The 13,801-nt window shown below is 58.7% G+C and overlaps 1 protein-coding gene across 3 annotated transcripts in view; it reads left to right on the forward strand.

Annotated features, from left to right (window-relative positions):
• Positions 1-13,423, forward strand: part of SIN3B (SIN3 transcription regulator family member B) — a 50,641-nt gene extending 37,218 nt beyond the window's left edge. For all 3 annotated transcript variants that reach the window (XM_045379608.2, XM_005588342.4, XM_005588343.4), the window contains 8 exons: positions 398-581; positions 3,504-4,119; positions 5,273-5,442; positions 9,188-9,361; positions 9,616-9,708; positions 10,650-10,744; positions 11,289-11,496; positions 11,602-13,423. In XM_045379608.2, coding sequence (XP_045235543.2) covers positions 398-581; positions 3,504-4,119; positions 5,273-5,442; positions 9,188-9,361; positions 9,616-9,708; positions 10,650-10,744; positions 11,289-11,496; positions 11,602-11,832 — 1,771 coding nt within the window. In that variant the 3' untranslated portion in view covers positions 11,833-13,423. The remainder of the gene's footprint in view (positions 1-397; positions 582-3,503; positions 4,120-5,272; positions 5,443-9,187; positions 9,362-9,615; positions 9,709-10,649; positions 10,745-11,288; positions 11,497-11,601) is intronic.
• The last annotated feature ends 378 nt before the right edge of the window (positions 13,424-13,801 follow it).

The following is a 13,801-nucleotide window of genomic DNA, read 5'->3' on the forward strand; positions in this document are numbered from 1 at the left end:
GGTGCTAGTGAACAGGTATTTATCAAGTGGCCACTTTAAGGCAGGTGCAATGCTTGGCCCTGGGGTTACGCAGCTGAGTGAGGCAGACCCAGTCCCTCTCCTCTTGGGACTCACAGCTGAGCAAGGGACCTGAGTGGCTGAGCTAGCAGCCATGCGGAGAGTGCTGGGTGCCTGGGAGGAGGCGGAGGACCCAGGAAGCTGGCCACATTGGCTCTGTAAGGCCATCACGCCCTTCCTCTGACGTGCACAGAGCCCACTGCATAGACTAGGCTGGGAGCTGGCTGGGCTTGGATCCTGGGCCCCCAGTCAAGTCCCAGAGGAAGACAGGCCAGCCCTGGGATGCTTCAGGGAGGATGCCCTGGCTTGTCCCTGGTGCTGACCCCTCTTCTCCCCACAGGCTGAAGGCCAAGGAAGAGGAGTGGCGGGAGGCCCAGCAGGGCTTCAACAAGATCTGGCGGGAGCAGTATGAGAAGGCGTACCTCAAGTCCCTCGACCACCAGGCTGTGAACTTCAAGCAGAATGACACCAAGGCCCTGCGCTCCAAGAGCTTGCTCAACGAGATCGAGAGCGTCTACGACGAGGTACAGCCTTCCCTAGCCCTGCCGGCTGGCGGGGGTGGGATCCTGGCTCTCCCGACCGCCAGGTCTGTGCCTCTGTTTCCCTGGTGCTTAGGTGGGGTAGCGGCATTGCCCTTTCAGGGCTGTGTCGAGGCGAGGGTTCATGTCTCTGTGATGCCCAGCCTGCGGCCTGCCCTAGGAGAACCAGCAACTCTGCCATTGTCTGTTTGTTTGTTTAGAGGCAGAGTCTCGCCCGCTCTGTCGCCCAGGCTGGAGTGCAGTGGTGCGATCTCAGCTCACTGTAACCTCCACCTCCCCGGTTCAAGCGATTCTCCTGCCTCAGCCTCCCGAGTAGCTGGGACTATAGGCACGTGACACCACACCTGGCTAATTTTTTTATTTTTAGTAGAGACGGGGTTTCACCATGTTGGCCAGGCTGGTCTTGAACTCCTGACCTTGTGATCCACCCGCCTCGGCCTCCCAAAGTGCTGGGATTACAGGCGTGAGCCACCGTGCTCGGCCAACTCTGCCGTTGTCTGGAGAAATCTCTGTCCCTCCTGTGGGACAGTGACGGACTTCAGCTTAGATGGCAGGTGGCAGCAGCCTTCATTTCTTTCTTGCCGACTGTGCCCGGCACTGGTGTTAGCAATGCAGAAAGAGTCATATATCATCTGACCTCACTCCTGAACCTGACTCTGCTGCGTCATTATTCTGATTTTATCAGTGGGGAAACCGAGGCACAAGAGGTTGCATTTGCCTGGGCTGGTCGCAGGGGGCCAGGGCTCCGAGTCAGTGGGTTCGAGGCTTTCGGCTGCACGTCCTCACTGCAGGCTCACAAGGCCTGAGTTACAGAACCAAGGCCAGCGGGACCCTCAGGTTGCCAGGAACTGGGCCTGTTAGTGGCTGTGCGTAGGGAGTGCCTGCCTGCAGGATCCTGAAGGGGGAAGCTTGGCAGGGTGTTGGGCATAGTGACAGCCAGCTGTCGGGAAGGTCCTTGGACACTCTGAGGAGGTGGCTGGGGAGGGCACGCTGCTCCCCAGGCAGTGCCCAGATCACGGCACGGGTTGCATTGTCAGCCTGGTGCCCACCTGGGCAGGGGGTGGTGCCTTACCTGATTTGGTGTCTTGCTCCCGTCACTGCACAGTGAGCGGTCGCTCCTTTTACAATATAGAAACGGAATCCACAGGAGCCAGGCTGCTGGCCCAAGGCCTCTCCCAGAGCCTGTGGGACTGTGGGGACCCCCTTCCCTCCCACCTCCCTCCCCATGGGCCACCCTCGCCCCAGGCCTACCCACAGCCGCTCTGGCTTCCTCACTCTAGTCCTCGGCGGATCCCCAAGCCCAAGACCCTGCATAGGTTCTGTGGGTCTGTAGTGTCTGCAAAGTGCAGATGATGAAGTAGCCCTGGAAATCCACCAATGAGACCCCGAGTTCCTGGGTCCGTCCCTGGGGCTGGGGCTGATGAGGCAAGGGGCACCAAGGTTGGCCCCCTGGCCTGACAGATCTCTGCACATGCAGGTCCTTGATGAGTTCCAAAGTCAGACCCCCATTCCATCACACAGTTTACAAAGCATGGTTACGGGTCACAGACATGGGGATCGTGCTTCAGAGGGGACTATAAAGGAATTTTCAGTGTTTATGGCATAAATGAGACCTGGGGGACTTAGGAAGCGGTCAGAGGGTGGACACTGAAGAGCCCGGAACAGGGCTGAGCGTGCAGACTCCTAGGAACCGGCTCAGCGTGCTTGGCCCCACCAGCCTCTACGCTGCCCTGCAGGGGAGGAGGAAGGGAAACCTCAGGCTGCTGGGAGACCTGGTCCTTCCCCTGGGAGCCTGCAGAGATGGCGTCCATGCTCACTTTCCCCAAGAGCCCCAGTGCGTCGGCCTCCCTGCCTCCCTCCCTGAGGGGTTGGGGCTGGGCACTGGGTGCCAGGACGGTGGTGTGGGAGGCTGGAGGAAGGGGTGATTGTCTTAACGGTGTGAGGGAATGAAAGTCGTGATCTGGATAAAGACCAAGGGGAGGGGTGAGCCTGGGACAGGGTTTTCCAGGGAGCGAGAGCAAATGGGCATGTGCAAAGGCCCCGCACACACAGGAGGGAGCTCGGCGCCCTGAAGCATCGCAGGAAGGAGCCTGGGGGCCGTGAGGCTGGAGGGGCTATGGAGGGGCACCCCAAGGGCTGGCATCTTCTGAGGGGCAGTGCCTCAGGAGTGTTAGTTGAGGTGACCATGCTCCTGTGGGCCAAGTCGCCCTGGACCCAGTGAGGAGACCGGTTGGAACAGGCTGGTGAGAGCTGGTGGGAGGGCTGGTGACATGACGGTGGTAGCAAGCACGTGCAGGGGCTGGCGGGTGACAGCAGCGGAGGTGGGGACTTGGGGACGATGGGCGTGCAGGGCTTCAGATGTGAGCAGTTGCAGGCCTCCTGGGTAGTAGATGGAGGGCAGCGGCAGAGAGGTCACGGCTCACCCTGTGCCTCCTTGACCTCATCGATAGCGTGGTATGGGCAGCCCTGGTCAAGCTGGAATCAGGCGCCACCGTTGCTGTCAGTAGGAGGAGGTCGGCCTCAGAGGTTTCCCCATGCTGAGCCACAGGGCCCCCATTCTGCCCTAGAGCTGGGCTGAGCGACAGACCCAGGCTTGACGCTGTCAGACCCCCTGTGAACCCTGCCCCATATCTCAGAATCCTCTCGGCTCCTCCGACTGGATCCCGGGATGACTTGGGTCTGCCTTGCTTCCGGAGAGGGAACCAGGGGCATGTGGGGCTGCACAGGAGGTTGAGGCAAGCGACCCGCCCCCCAGGCCTTGCCTCTCCCCAACGTTGGCCACCCATCCTGCTCCGGGCAGCACTCGTCCACCTTGGTGGCCCAGTTAACAGCGACTTGTGAACGGGCACGGGGGGTCCTCTGGGTGCTGGGTGGCTTTCCGTCTCATGGCCGCCCTTTCCCCCACAGCACCAGGAGCAGCACTCGGAGGGCCGCAGCGCCCCCTCTAGCGAGCCACACCTCATCTTCGTGTACGAGGACCGACAGATCCTGGAGGACGCAGCAGCGCTCATCAGCTACTACGTGAAGCGGCAGCCGGCCATCCAGAAGGAGGACCAGGGCACCATCCACCAGCTGCTGCACCAGTTCGTGCCCAGCCTCTTCTTCTCTCAGCAGCTGGACCTGGGCGCCTCTGAGGAGTCAGCCGACGAGGACCGGGACAGCCCCCAGGGGCAGAGCACAGACCCCAGCGAACGGAAGAAGCCGGCGCCAGGACCCCACAGTAGCCCCCCAGAGGAGAAGGGGGCCTTTGGGGATGCCCCGGCCACTGAGCAGCCACCCCCGCCACCCCCGCCGCCACACAAGCCTCTGGACGACGTCTACAGCCTCTTCTTTGCCAACAACAACTGGTACTTCTTCCTGCGCCTGCACCAGACCCTGTGCTCCAGGCTGCTGAAGATCTACCGCCAGGCGCAGAAGCAGCTCCTGGAGTATCGGACCGAGAAGGAACGGGAGAAGCTGCTGTGTGAGGGCCGCAGGGAGAAGGGCAGCGACCCCGCCATGGAGCTGCGGCTGAAGCAGCCCAGTAAGGCTCCGAAGCCTGCCGGAGGCCCTGGGGGGTGCCTGGGGTTTGGGGTCGCAGCTCATGATCTGACATGTCCTGTTACTTTTCTTCCTGGCTTTTCGTTTTAAGAGAATTCTGTGATTTCAGATGGGAAATTGCAAACAGGAAGTTGCCAGCATAAGACAGAGGTCTCAGGTACCCCTCGCCCAGGCTCCGCCGGCACTGGCACCTGTCCTGGGTGTAGCACCCTCTCCTGACCGGGGAACCTTTGTTTTTCATGGGCCTTCTCGTGGAGCCGTCACGGCCCAGCTCCACAGTGCCCTTTTACTTTCTGTTTTTTTTTTTTTTTTTTTGAGATGGAGTCTTGCGCTGTTGCGCAGGCTGGAGTATAGTGGCGGGATCTCGGCTCACTGCAACCTCCACTATCCTGGGTTCAAGTGGTTCTCCTGCCTTAGCCTTCCAAGTAGCTGGGATTACAGGCGGTCGCCACCATGCCCAGCTGATTTTTTGTATTTCTTTTTTGAAATGGAGTCTTGCTCTGTCGCCCAGGCTGGAGTGCAGTGGTGTGATCTCACTGCAGCCTCTGCCTCCCAGGTTCAAGCAATTCTCTGTCTCAGCCTCTGAGTAGCTGGGATTACAGGCACCTGCCACCATGTCCGGCTAATTTTTTTTGTATTTTTAGTGGAGACGGGGTTTCACCATCTTGGCCAGGCTGGTCTTAAACTCCTGACCTTGTGATCCACCTGCCTCCGGCTCCCAAAGTGATGGGATTACAGGCATGAGGCACTGTGCCCGGCCCAATTTTTTGTATTTTTAATAGAGACAGGTTTTCACCATTTTAGCCAACCTGGTCTCAAACTCCTGAACTCAGGTGATCCGGCTGCCTCAGCCTCCCAAAGCGCTGGGATTACAGGCACGGGCCACCATGCCTGGCTCCACAACACTCTCTGTGCCATCCCTGGGTTGCCGGCCAGATTAGGCAGCCTCAGGGAGGGTGGCAGTGAACGCCAGCTACTTGGGTTTCCTGGTGATTCCCAGATTTGCCCCAGGGGTGGCGGGTGAGGGCTGCTGGGCCCCACGGGGGCATTTGTTGGGGCTCTGTGGTGCCAGAGCTTGGCCTGCATGGCTTTATGCACTCCAGGAGGCATGTGGATGAAGCGGTGTGTCTCCACAGGTGAAGTGGAGCTGGAGGAGTACTACCCAGCCTTCCTGGACATGGTGCGGAGCCTGCTGGAGGGCAGCATTGACCCCACGCAGTACGAGGACACCCTGCGCGAGATGTTCACCATCCACGCCTACGTGGGCTTCACCATGGACAAGCTGGTGCAGAACATCGCGCGGCAGGTGAGCCGGGCCGGGGCGGGACCGCCCCTGAGGACGCTGGAAATGGCCCTGCCGTCACTTCACTCCCACCTGGGAAGGGGGCCCGTGGTCGGCACAGCAAACCTATCCTGTTTTTTCTTAATCGAGACAAAATTTACATAATGTGAAATTACCCATTTGGATGTTCAGTTTGGTAACATTTAGTACATTCACAATATTGTGCAACCACCACCTCTGTCTAGTTCCAGAACATTTCATCTTTCCAAAAGGAGACCCCATCCCCATCAGCAGCCACTCCCCATTCCCCTGCCCCAAGCCCCTGACATCCAGTCATCTGCTTTCTGCCTCTGGATTTCCCTCGTGCTTCATTCCTATTTATGGCTCTGTAGTAGTCAGTTGCATGGGTAGCTACGTTTCGTTTCTCCGTCTCGGCTGTGGCTGCCTTACAGAGATTGTGAGCACTGCTGCTCTGAATATTTGTGTACAGGTTTTTGTTCTGAGTTCCTGTTGACAAACCGTTCTTGAGGATAAATTGACAACATGGAAAAAACCTTAACCCACTTATCCTGGGGGAGGGTGGGAGTAGTGGTGTTCATCCGCGTTGGTTTTAGTAGTAGCAAAAACCCGGCCCCCGCTGAATGTCAACGCAAGGAAACCGGTCACGTAAACATAAACAGCAGACATCCCAGACGAGCTGGGTGTGGTTCCAGGACGTGGGTCCTGCTTGGTTTCTGCCAGAGTCATTGTTCATGGTGACCTCTGTTTCCTGGTCACCCAGTAAGGCTGTTCGTCATAAAGCGGGAAAAAAGCTGGAAAAAAATAATGCCATTACTCTCCCACCCAGACACAGTTACAAGAAGCATTTCAGACAGGATGTTTCCTTCCAGGTTTTAAAGACTGCTTAATGCAAGTAAAATACACACGCAGAAAAGTTCCCAAATTTGAAGGGGGCAGATGGATGGGCTTTCATCAAAAGAACCCCTGCCCCTGTGTCCCCACCCAGCCACCTGCCACCCATGGACACTCACAACCCTGATTTCTTCTTCTTTTTTTTTTTTTAAGACAGAGTTTTGCTCTTGTCACCCAGGCTGGAGTGCAATGGCGCGATCTCGGCTCACAGCAACCTCTGCCTCCTGGGTTCAAGCAGTGCTCCTGCCTCAGCCTCTTAAGTAGCTGGGATTACAGGTGCATGCCACCACACCCGGCTAATTTTTGTATTTTTAGTAGAGGAGGGGTTTAACCATGTTGGCCAGGCTGGTCTTGAACTCCTGACCTCAGGTGATCCGCCTGCCTCTGCCTCCCAAAGTGCTGGGATTGCAGGCGTGAGCCACGGCACCCGGCATCACAACCCTGATTTCTACACAGAGGTAGATCCTGGTCTTGAGCCGTGTGTTAACAGAAGCACACAGTGCCCGGCTGCATCCTGGGAGTGTCATTCTGTGAGATTCCTGTGTTGAGATCAACCAGCCAAGGATTCCCAGGAACGACCCCCACTCCGTCCACCTGTCTCCTGAGGACAGGCATGGGTGGTGCCCCGTGGGCGCGTCTCGTGGCCATCCATGTACATTTCTGCTGCTGCCCTTGGGGTGAGGCAGAGAGAGGTGTGTCTCACTGATGGAAACTTTCAGTTTCCTGGATCACTCCTACCATTGCTGTGCCAGGCCGCACTCCGTGTCCTCCCTGGGGCGTCTCTCCATCAGCTGGGAGCTGTTCGAATCTCGGTGGGCTCACATTAAATTTCCCTGATGGCTCATGTGTGTGGTTGGGGCCTTGTCCTTTCATGGCCGTTGGGACATCTTTTCTCTTGGAAAGCTGTCCACGGTGTTTGTGCCTGTTTCCGTCGAGTCTGCCTTGTTGGTGACTGGGAGGATTTCTATGTCTGGCCACAAGGACTTCGTGAAACCCACAGCTGCGTTCCGACACCGTCACTTAAGCCTCCTCCACTTTCCCTCTGTGTGCCCGAAACAGGTCCCTGCCCATCACCGTCCACAGCAGTGGCCGCTCCCCCAGTGAGGGAGACACGCATGGGGCAGCCTGGAGAGAGAACGCCCAGGGCCCAGCGCACGGTGTTGGGGCAGCGATGAGGGGGATGCCGGGGCCTGGCAGTCTGCCCTCCCAGGCCGGGCACCCCTCATGGGCCATGGCTTTGGGGACAGCAGCCTTGCTTGTGGCACCAGGAGATTGGACCAAATGGTTTATGGAAAGCATTGATTAGTGCTTTAAAAGAATCTCCCGCTTCCATAAACATCTCCTCTAGAACCTGTTAAAAACAAAGCAATGAAAATGGGCTGTCTGGCTGGAGCCGTAGTCAGAGCCTCGTGCTGCCCTGCTGTCCTGGCTGTGGCCTCACCAAACCCCACCTGTAGCTCACTGGGCCAGGTGCTCACCGCGGGCCCCTCCCTGCTGTTTGTAACCTGCCTCGAGGCCATGTCTGGACTCTGCCTCCCTTTATCTTAAAAATTAGCATTGCTGTTTTTCAGCAGTAGCAGTAGGCATTCAGTGGGCACCTGCTGTGTGCCAGGTGCTGTCTGAAACCTGTGCGTGTCCAGGTGGTATTGTATCCATTCACCAAAGCTGCACACGGAACCCCCAGGCAGTGTGGTCCCCTGACCAGGGCCTGGGCTGTGCAAGCGGGTGTTTCACACCAGCCTTGTCTGCCCCACAACCCCTGCTGTTTCCATTCCTTCCTTCTTCAGTGCAAAGGTGAAAGGAATAGCAGTGTATTTACATCCAAGCATTTAGGGGAAAGGAACAGCCTGCACTCATACCACCTTCAGCTCATTCCAGGGTTTGCTTTGGAACATTTTTTCCGTGTCTTTTCTATGTGTTTCTCACACGCACACAGGGTTTGCTGGTCTGGCTTGGTCTGATCTGGCCTGGTCTGTTTTGTTCAGGTCTGGTCTGGTCTAGTCTAGTTTTGGTCTGGTCTGGCCTGGTCTGGTCTAGTTTTGGTCTGACCTGGTCTGACCTGGTCTAGCCTGGTCTGGTCTGGTTTTGGTGTGGTCTGGCCTGATCTGGTCTGGTCTGGTTTGGTTGGGTTTTGGTTTGGTCTGGTTTGGTCTGGTCTGATGTTGGTCTGGTTTGTTTTGGTTTGGTTTTGGTCTGATTTGCTCTGGTCTGATCTGGTCTGGTCTGGTTTGCTTTTGATTTGGTCTGATTTTGGTCTTGTCTGGTCTGATCTGATCTGGTTTGGTTTGGCTTGGTTTTGATTTGGTCTGGTTTGGTCTGGTCTGATTTTGCTCTGGTTTGGTTTGGTTTTGGTCTGGTCTGGTTTTGGTCTGGTCTGATCTGGTCTGGTCTGGTTTGGTTTTGATTTGGTCTGATTTGGTCTGGTCTGCTTTGGTTTGGTTTTGGTTTGGTGTGGTCTGGTTTTGGTCTGGTCTGGTCTGGTTTTGATCTGGTCTGGTTTGGTTGGTTTTGGTTTGGTCTGGTTTGGTCTGATCTGGTCTGGTCTGGTCTAATCTGATCTGGTCTGGTCTGGTCTGATCTGGTCTGGTCTGGTTTGGTCTGAGTTGGTCTGGTTTGATCTGGTCTGGTCTGTTTTGGTTTGGTCTGGTCTGGCTTGGTCTGGTTTGGTCTGGTCTGGTATGGTTTTGATCTGGTCTGCCCTGGCCTGCACACAGCCTGTCAGGATCCTGGTCTTCATCCCTGTGCCTTGCAGTCTCCATCCTGACTTGTTTCTGGCCTTTGCCAACTTCCTCCGTGGGTGAGATGGGGGCTCCTGCAGGAGGCAGGGTGGCCGCACCACCTGCTTTCCTCCTGCCAGTTGCACCACCTCGTGAGCGACGACGTCTGCCTGAAGGTGGTAGAGCTCTACCTGAATGAGAAGAAGCGGGGCGCTGCCGGTGGGAACCTGTCCTCCCGCTGCGTCCGCGCCGCCAGGGAGACCAGCTACCAGTGGAAGGCCGAGCGCTGCATGGCCGACGAGAACTGCTTCAAGGTGAGAGGAGGCCTGGGGCTTACAAGCCGGGAGGCCCAGCCACTCACTCAGCTCTGGACTCGGTCCTGGGTGGACCCTGGTTCAGCGGCTGGGACGTCGGCCCTGCTGCAGAGCCCGGGAGGTACCATTGACCTACAGGAAGCGTCAGGGCTTTGGAAGGGTGGCAAAGGTGGGTGGCGGGTGGCCTTGCGAGCCTGCGCTGTGCCGGCTGGGCTGTCCCAGCAGTTGAGGTTGTCGGCGTCCCTGCTCCGCAGGTGATGTTCCTGCAGCGCAAAGGGCAGGTGATCATGACCATCGAGCTCCTGGACACCGAGGAGGCCCAGACGGAGGACCCTGTGGAGGTCCAGGTGAGGCCCTGGCCCCAGGCCGTGCCACGCACACCAGGGAGCGCCTGAGGGCAGCAGCATGGGGCTCCCACCAGCCAAGCGCGGGCTGCGCAGCATCCAGAGATCCTCCCTCTGCAGACGGCAGGCTCTGCTTGAGGCCTGGTGGGTGGGGTTGCCTCCCTCCCTGCTCCCCCACCAGGCTGTCTTCGGTGCCCCCTCTCCAAAGAGCAGACCGCTCCTCCTGAGCCAGCAGGTGCATCCCAGGGCAGGAGGGGAGCCAGGCCACCTCTCCCTGGCCCCCGACTCCCACGCAGGGCATCCCCGTGGCTGACCTCTGCACCTCCCGTGTCAGGGCTGCATCCTGATCCTAATCCCCAGCAGAGGAGCCACCTGGCCCCAGCTCCCAGTCACAATTTTTGTGGGGACAGATGTTTCCTGCTCACCTCCTGCATCCTGGTGACAGTGAGGCATTGACCCGTGTGTGCCCCCAGGGTGGTCACTGGGGCCTGCAGCTCCCAGCACCTGCTGGCGGGTCCAGTGTGTGTGCACATTACTCAGCTGGCCAACTCCATTCATTTCCTGGGGCTGCCACCGCAGTGACCGCAAACCACGTGACTTCAAACAACAGAAGTCTGTTCCCTCAACGTCCTGGGGGTCAGCAGTCCACAGCCACAGTGTGGGCCAGGCCGTGCTCCTGCCAAAGGTTCTTCCAGCTTCTGGGGGCTTCTGGCACCCCTCACTGTGGCCTGTTTGTGTGAGTCCCGCTGTCGCTGGGTCCTCTGTTGAGAGCTATAGTCCGGGAGGGTCTCCGTCAGGGATCGGAGTCCTCCTCAGCGGCGCTCCTCATGCTCTGGGAATAGGGGGCACAGAAGCCCTGTGAGCTCCTGAACTCAGGGTCTAGAGTGAGAGTGGCCATGGCCCTGCTGTGGGGCGTCACGGGCTGTGTCTCTCCCCGTCTCCAGCACCTGGCTCGGTACGTGGAGCAGTATGTGGGGACCGAGGGCGCATCCAGCTCACCCACCGAGGGCTTCCTCCTGAAACCCGTGTTCCTGCAGAGGTGAGAGGCCCTGAGATGCATGCTCCGTTCCTTCCTGTGGGCCCAGGGAGTGTCCCCTTTGTCCTGACGGGGGCTGGACCACGGCACATTCTCTGGCTGGGAACACTTAGTAGGCACCTGCTGTGTGCTGAGGTGGGCCCTGCCCTTTTGAGGCTTGTGGTTTGCAGAGGAGGGATTAGTAACCCCAGGACGGTGAGGGGTACGAGGGGAGGGGCCAACCTTACAATGTAACAGTGGGCGGAAGAGCGAATGCCCGGCCTGGAGGGAGACACTGCCAGAGCTGGTGGGGCCAGGCCAGAGGCAGGTGGCTGTGGCAGGACCCTGGACCAACTCAGGTTGGGCTAGGATGGCGCCCCTGGGACCAGTGGGGGCCGCTGGTGGTGTTCAGATCTGGGGGTGTTTCTTCTTGTTTCCATTTGCTTTTCTGTGGACCCCTGGGAGGTAGCACATCTGATGGTCCCAGGCCTAGGGGCTTCCCAGCCTGCAAATCCTCTCATGATGCCGAGAGCGAGCCAGAGTCCATTCCACCTCCTCTCACCCCCAGGAACCTCAAGAAGTTCCGCCGCCGGTGGCAGAGCGAGCAGGCGCGGGCCCTGCGCGGCGAGGCCAGGAGCTCCTGGAAGCGGCTGGTGGGCGTGGAGAGTGCCTGTGACGTGGACTGCCGCTTCAAGCTCAGCACCCACAAGATGGTGTTCATCGTGAACTCCGAGGACTACATGTACCGTCGCGGAACCCTCTGCCGGGCCAAGCAGGTGCCAGGGGAGGCCTGGGCTGCCCCTACACCCCCCTCCTCACCCCAAGTTCTGGGGCCCTGGGGGTCCAACCCTCAGCCGCCCTGACACCGGCCTCTCCAACAGGTGCAGCCCCTGGTCCTGCTCCGCCACCACCAGCACTTTGAGGAGTGGCACAGCCGCTGGCTGGAGGACAACGTGACAGTGGAGGCGGCCAGCCTGGTGCAGGACTGGCTGATGGGTGAAGAGGATGAGGACATGGTACCCTGCAAGACGCTGTGTGAGACGGTGCACGTGCACGGCCTGCCCGTGACCCGCTACCGCGTGCAGTACAGCCGCCGCCCAGCCTCGCCCTGACGTGCCCTCGGCCTTGGTTGCGTTGGGGCCGTTTTCTTGAACGACCTGAGAGGCATCTCCCAGCCCCTCTGCTGCCGGACAGCGCACTCCAGGGCAGGACGCCGCACCCGGTCTCCTGTGGGCCTGCCGTGTGCCAAACCTGAGCTACCTGCACCCGAGCCCTGGGGCTCAGCCCCACCACAGGGGCGGGTGGACGTGCTGGCCGAGGAGCAAGCAATCACGTTTGCGTCCCTGTCCGTCACATGTGCCAAATCCCTGGCAGGCGGGTGGCCCCTGCCCTATGTTCTTACCGTGTCTTGGAAAAGTCACAGGTGACAGCCCTCTTGAGGCCTGCACTTTGGAGGGGGTCCATGTCCAAGAGACCCTGACAAGGAAGGAGTTGAGCCCTGGGTAGGCTTGCTTGAAAAGTGAGTCCTTCTAGAATATTCTCAGAGCTGTCAGAAATGTCACCTGAGGGTTTGGGCATCAGCTCTGCCCGGCTGGTGTTCAGGCCCTCAGTCACTTTGGAAGTGAGAAGAACCCTTTAGCCAAACCTTTGGGATCCCACTTTGAAGTCAAGACCTGGAGTAGGTGGGCAGTGCCTTGGGAGACCCCGCTCTGGATAAGAGACACCCAACCCCAACTCCAGCAGCTGGACTCTGGGGCCACAAGGGGAGGGACCCCAGCCAGCGTTCCCACAGAAGTGTTCCCGCAGAGCTGGCACCACCCCGTTGTGGGGCGGCGGGCCCAGTCGAGTTCATGCAGTGGGTACCCTAGGTGTATGTGTACACGCACAGATATTTATTCTTTTCGCTCTTAGTGGTTGTTATTTCTGCAGCAGCCAAGTCCCGCAGCTCCCTGGGGCTGAGATCTCCTTTTGTGGAACTCCAAGAGCTGCCCTGACAGTCCCACCCACCACCCACAGAGCCCCATCCGTCTGCCTACCCCGGGACCCACATGGCCACTCCAGGGATCGCTGTTATCCTTTCGTGAGGGGCTGAGGCAACTGTCCCATGAAGGCATCCAAGGCTTTCAGTGCCAAGAATCCCAAGTGACTGGGGCTGGGGATCGGTTCTCCAGGCCTCTCTCCCCCCACTGTGAGAGCCCCTGGCCCTGGCCCCTGTGCACCAGTGGGCCCAGAATAACCACCACCCTCTCCGTCCTGCAACAGCTGGACTCAAGTTTCCAGGAAGTGGAGATGTGTTTCTAGAAGTTCCCTGTGGAACCTGGAGGCTCCGGACGCCTTTGACTCCAGGCTGGGCGATTCCGAGGCCGGCCCGTCCTCCTGGGATCCCCGCCCCCGCTCCCCAAGTGTCACGCAGGCACTTTGTACGCGTCCCGGTTTTCTAAGAAGGGAACTTGCCATCAGGATTCCTGCACCAGGCCCACGGTCGCCTCGGGCAGAGCCACGTGGGCCCTGGGTGCAGCCGGAGACCCCGCCGAGCCCCTCCTTTCGGTATTCCCATCCCCGCATGCTTCTAGGGAGCGCCTCTTTTCCGTTCTTGAGGAATTTCTGTTCTGGGGCTTGTCCTTCCTTTGCAGCTGTTTTGAATGTAGTTTTCCTTTTCTATTTATTTGCACATTAAAGTTAAAAATTGAATATTGACATCAAGCCATGAGGGTATGTTGGTCTCTTCCTGCGAGAGCCTTGCCGACTTCCTGCCACCAGGTCAGTGGGCGGGACCCACGGGAGCAAGGGGTGGCTGGGTGTGCCCACCCGGGCCCAGGGGAGTCGAAGCCCACCTCGAACCAAGATCATCTCACACCCTGCACCTGCACCACTGCGACATGGGAGTGTCTTCTAGAATATTCTTTCCCAACTCCATATGCACATTTAGTGGGAATTAGAAGCGTCTCCTTCCCCCGAGTGTCTCTCATGCAGAGCCCAATTTAAAGATGATGGTGTTTGCTCTAAGCTTCCCATGCCCAACCTGTCCATCCAGGCCTGCGCCTGCCCACCCGCCCCACACGACCACCCTCCATACTCCAT

This window comes from Macaca fascicularis, chromosome 19, assembly GCF_037993035.2.
Source record: "Macaca fascicularis isolate 582-1 chromosome 19, T2T-MFA8v1.1".
In the NCBI taxonomy this organism is placed as follows: domain Eukaryota; kingdom Metazoa; phylum Chordata; class Mammalia; order Primates; family Cercopithecidae; genus Macaca; species Macaca fascicularis.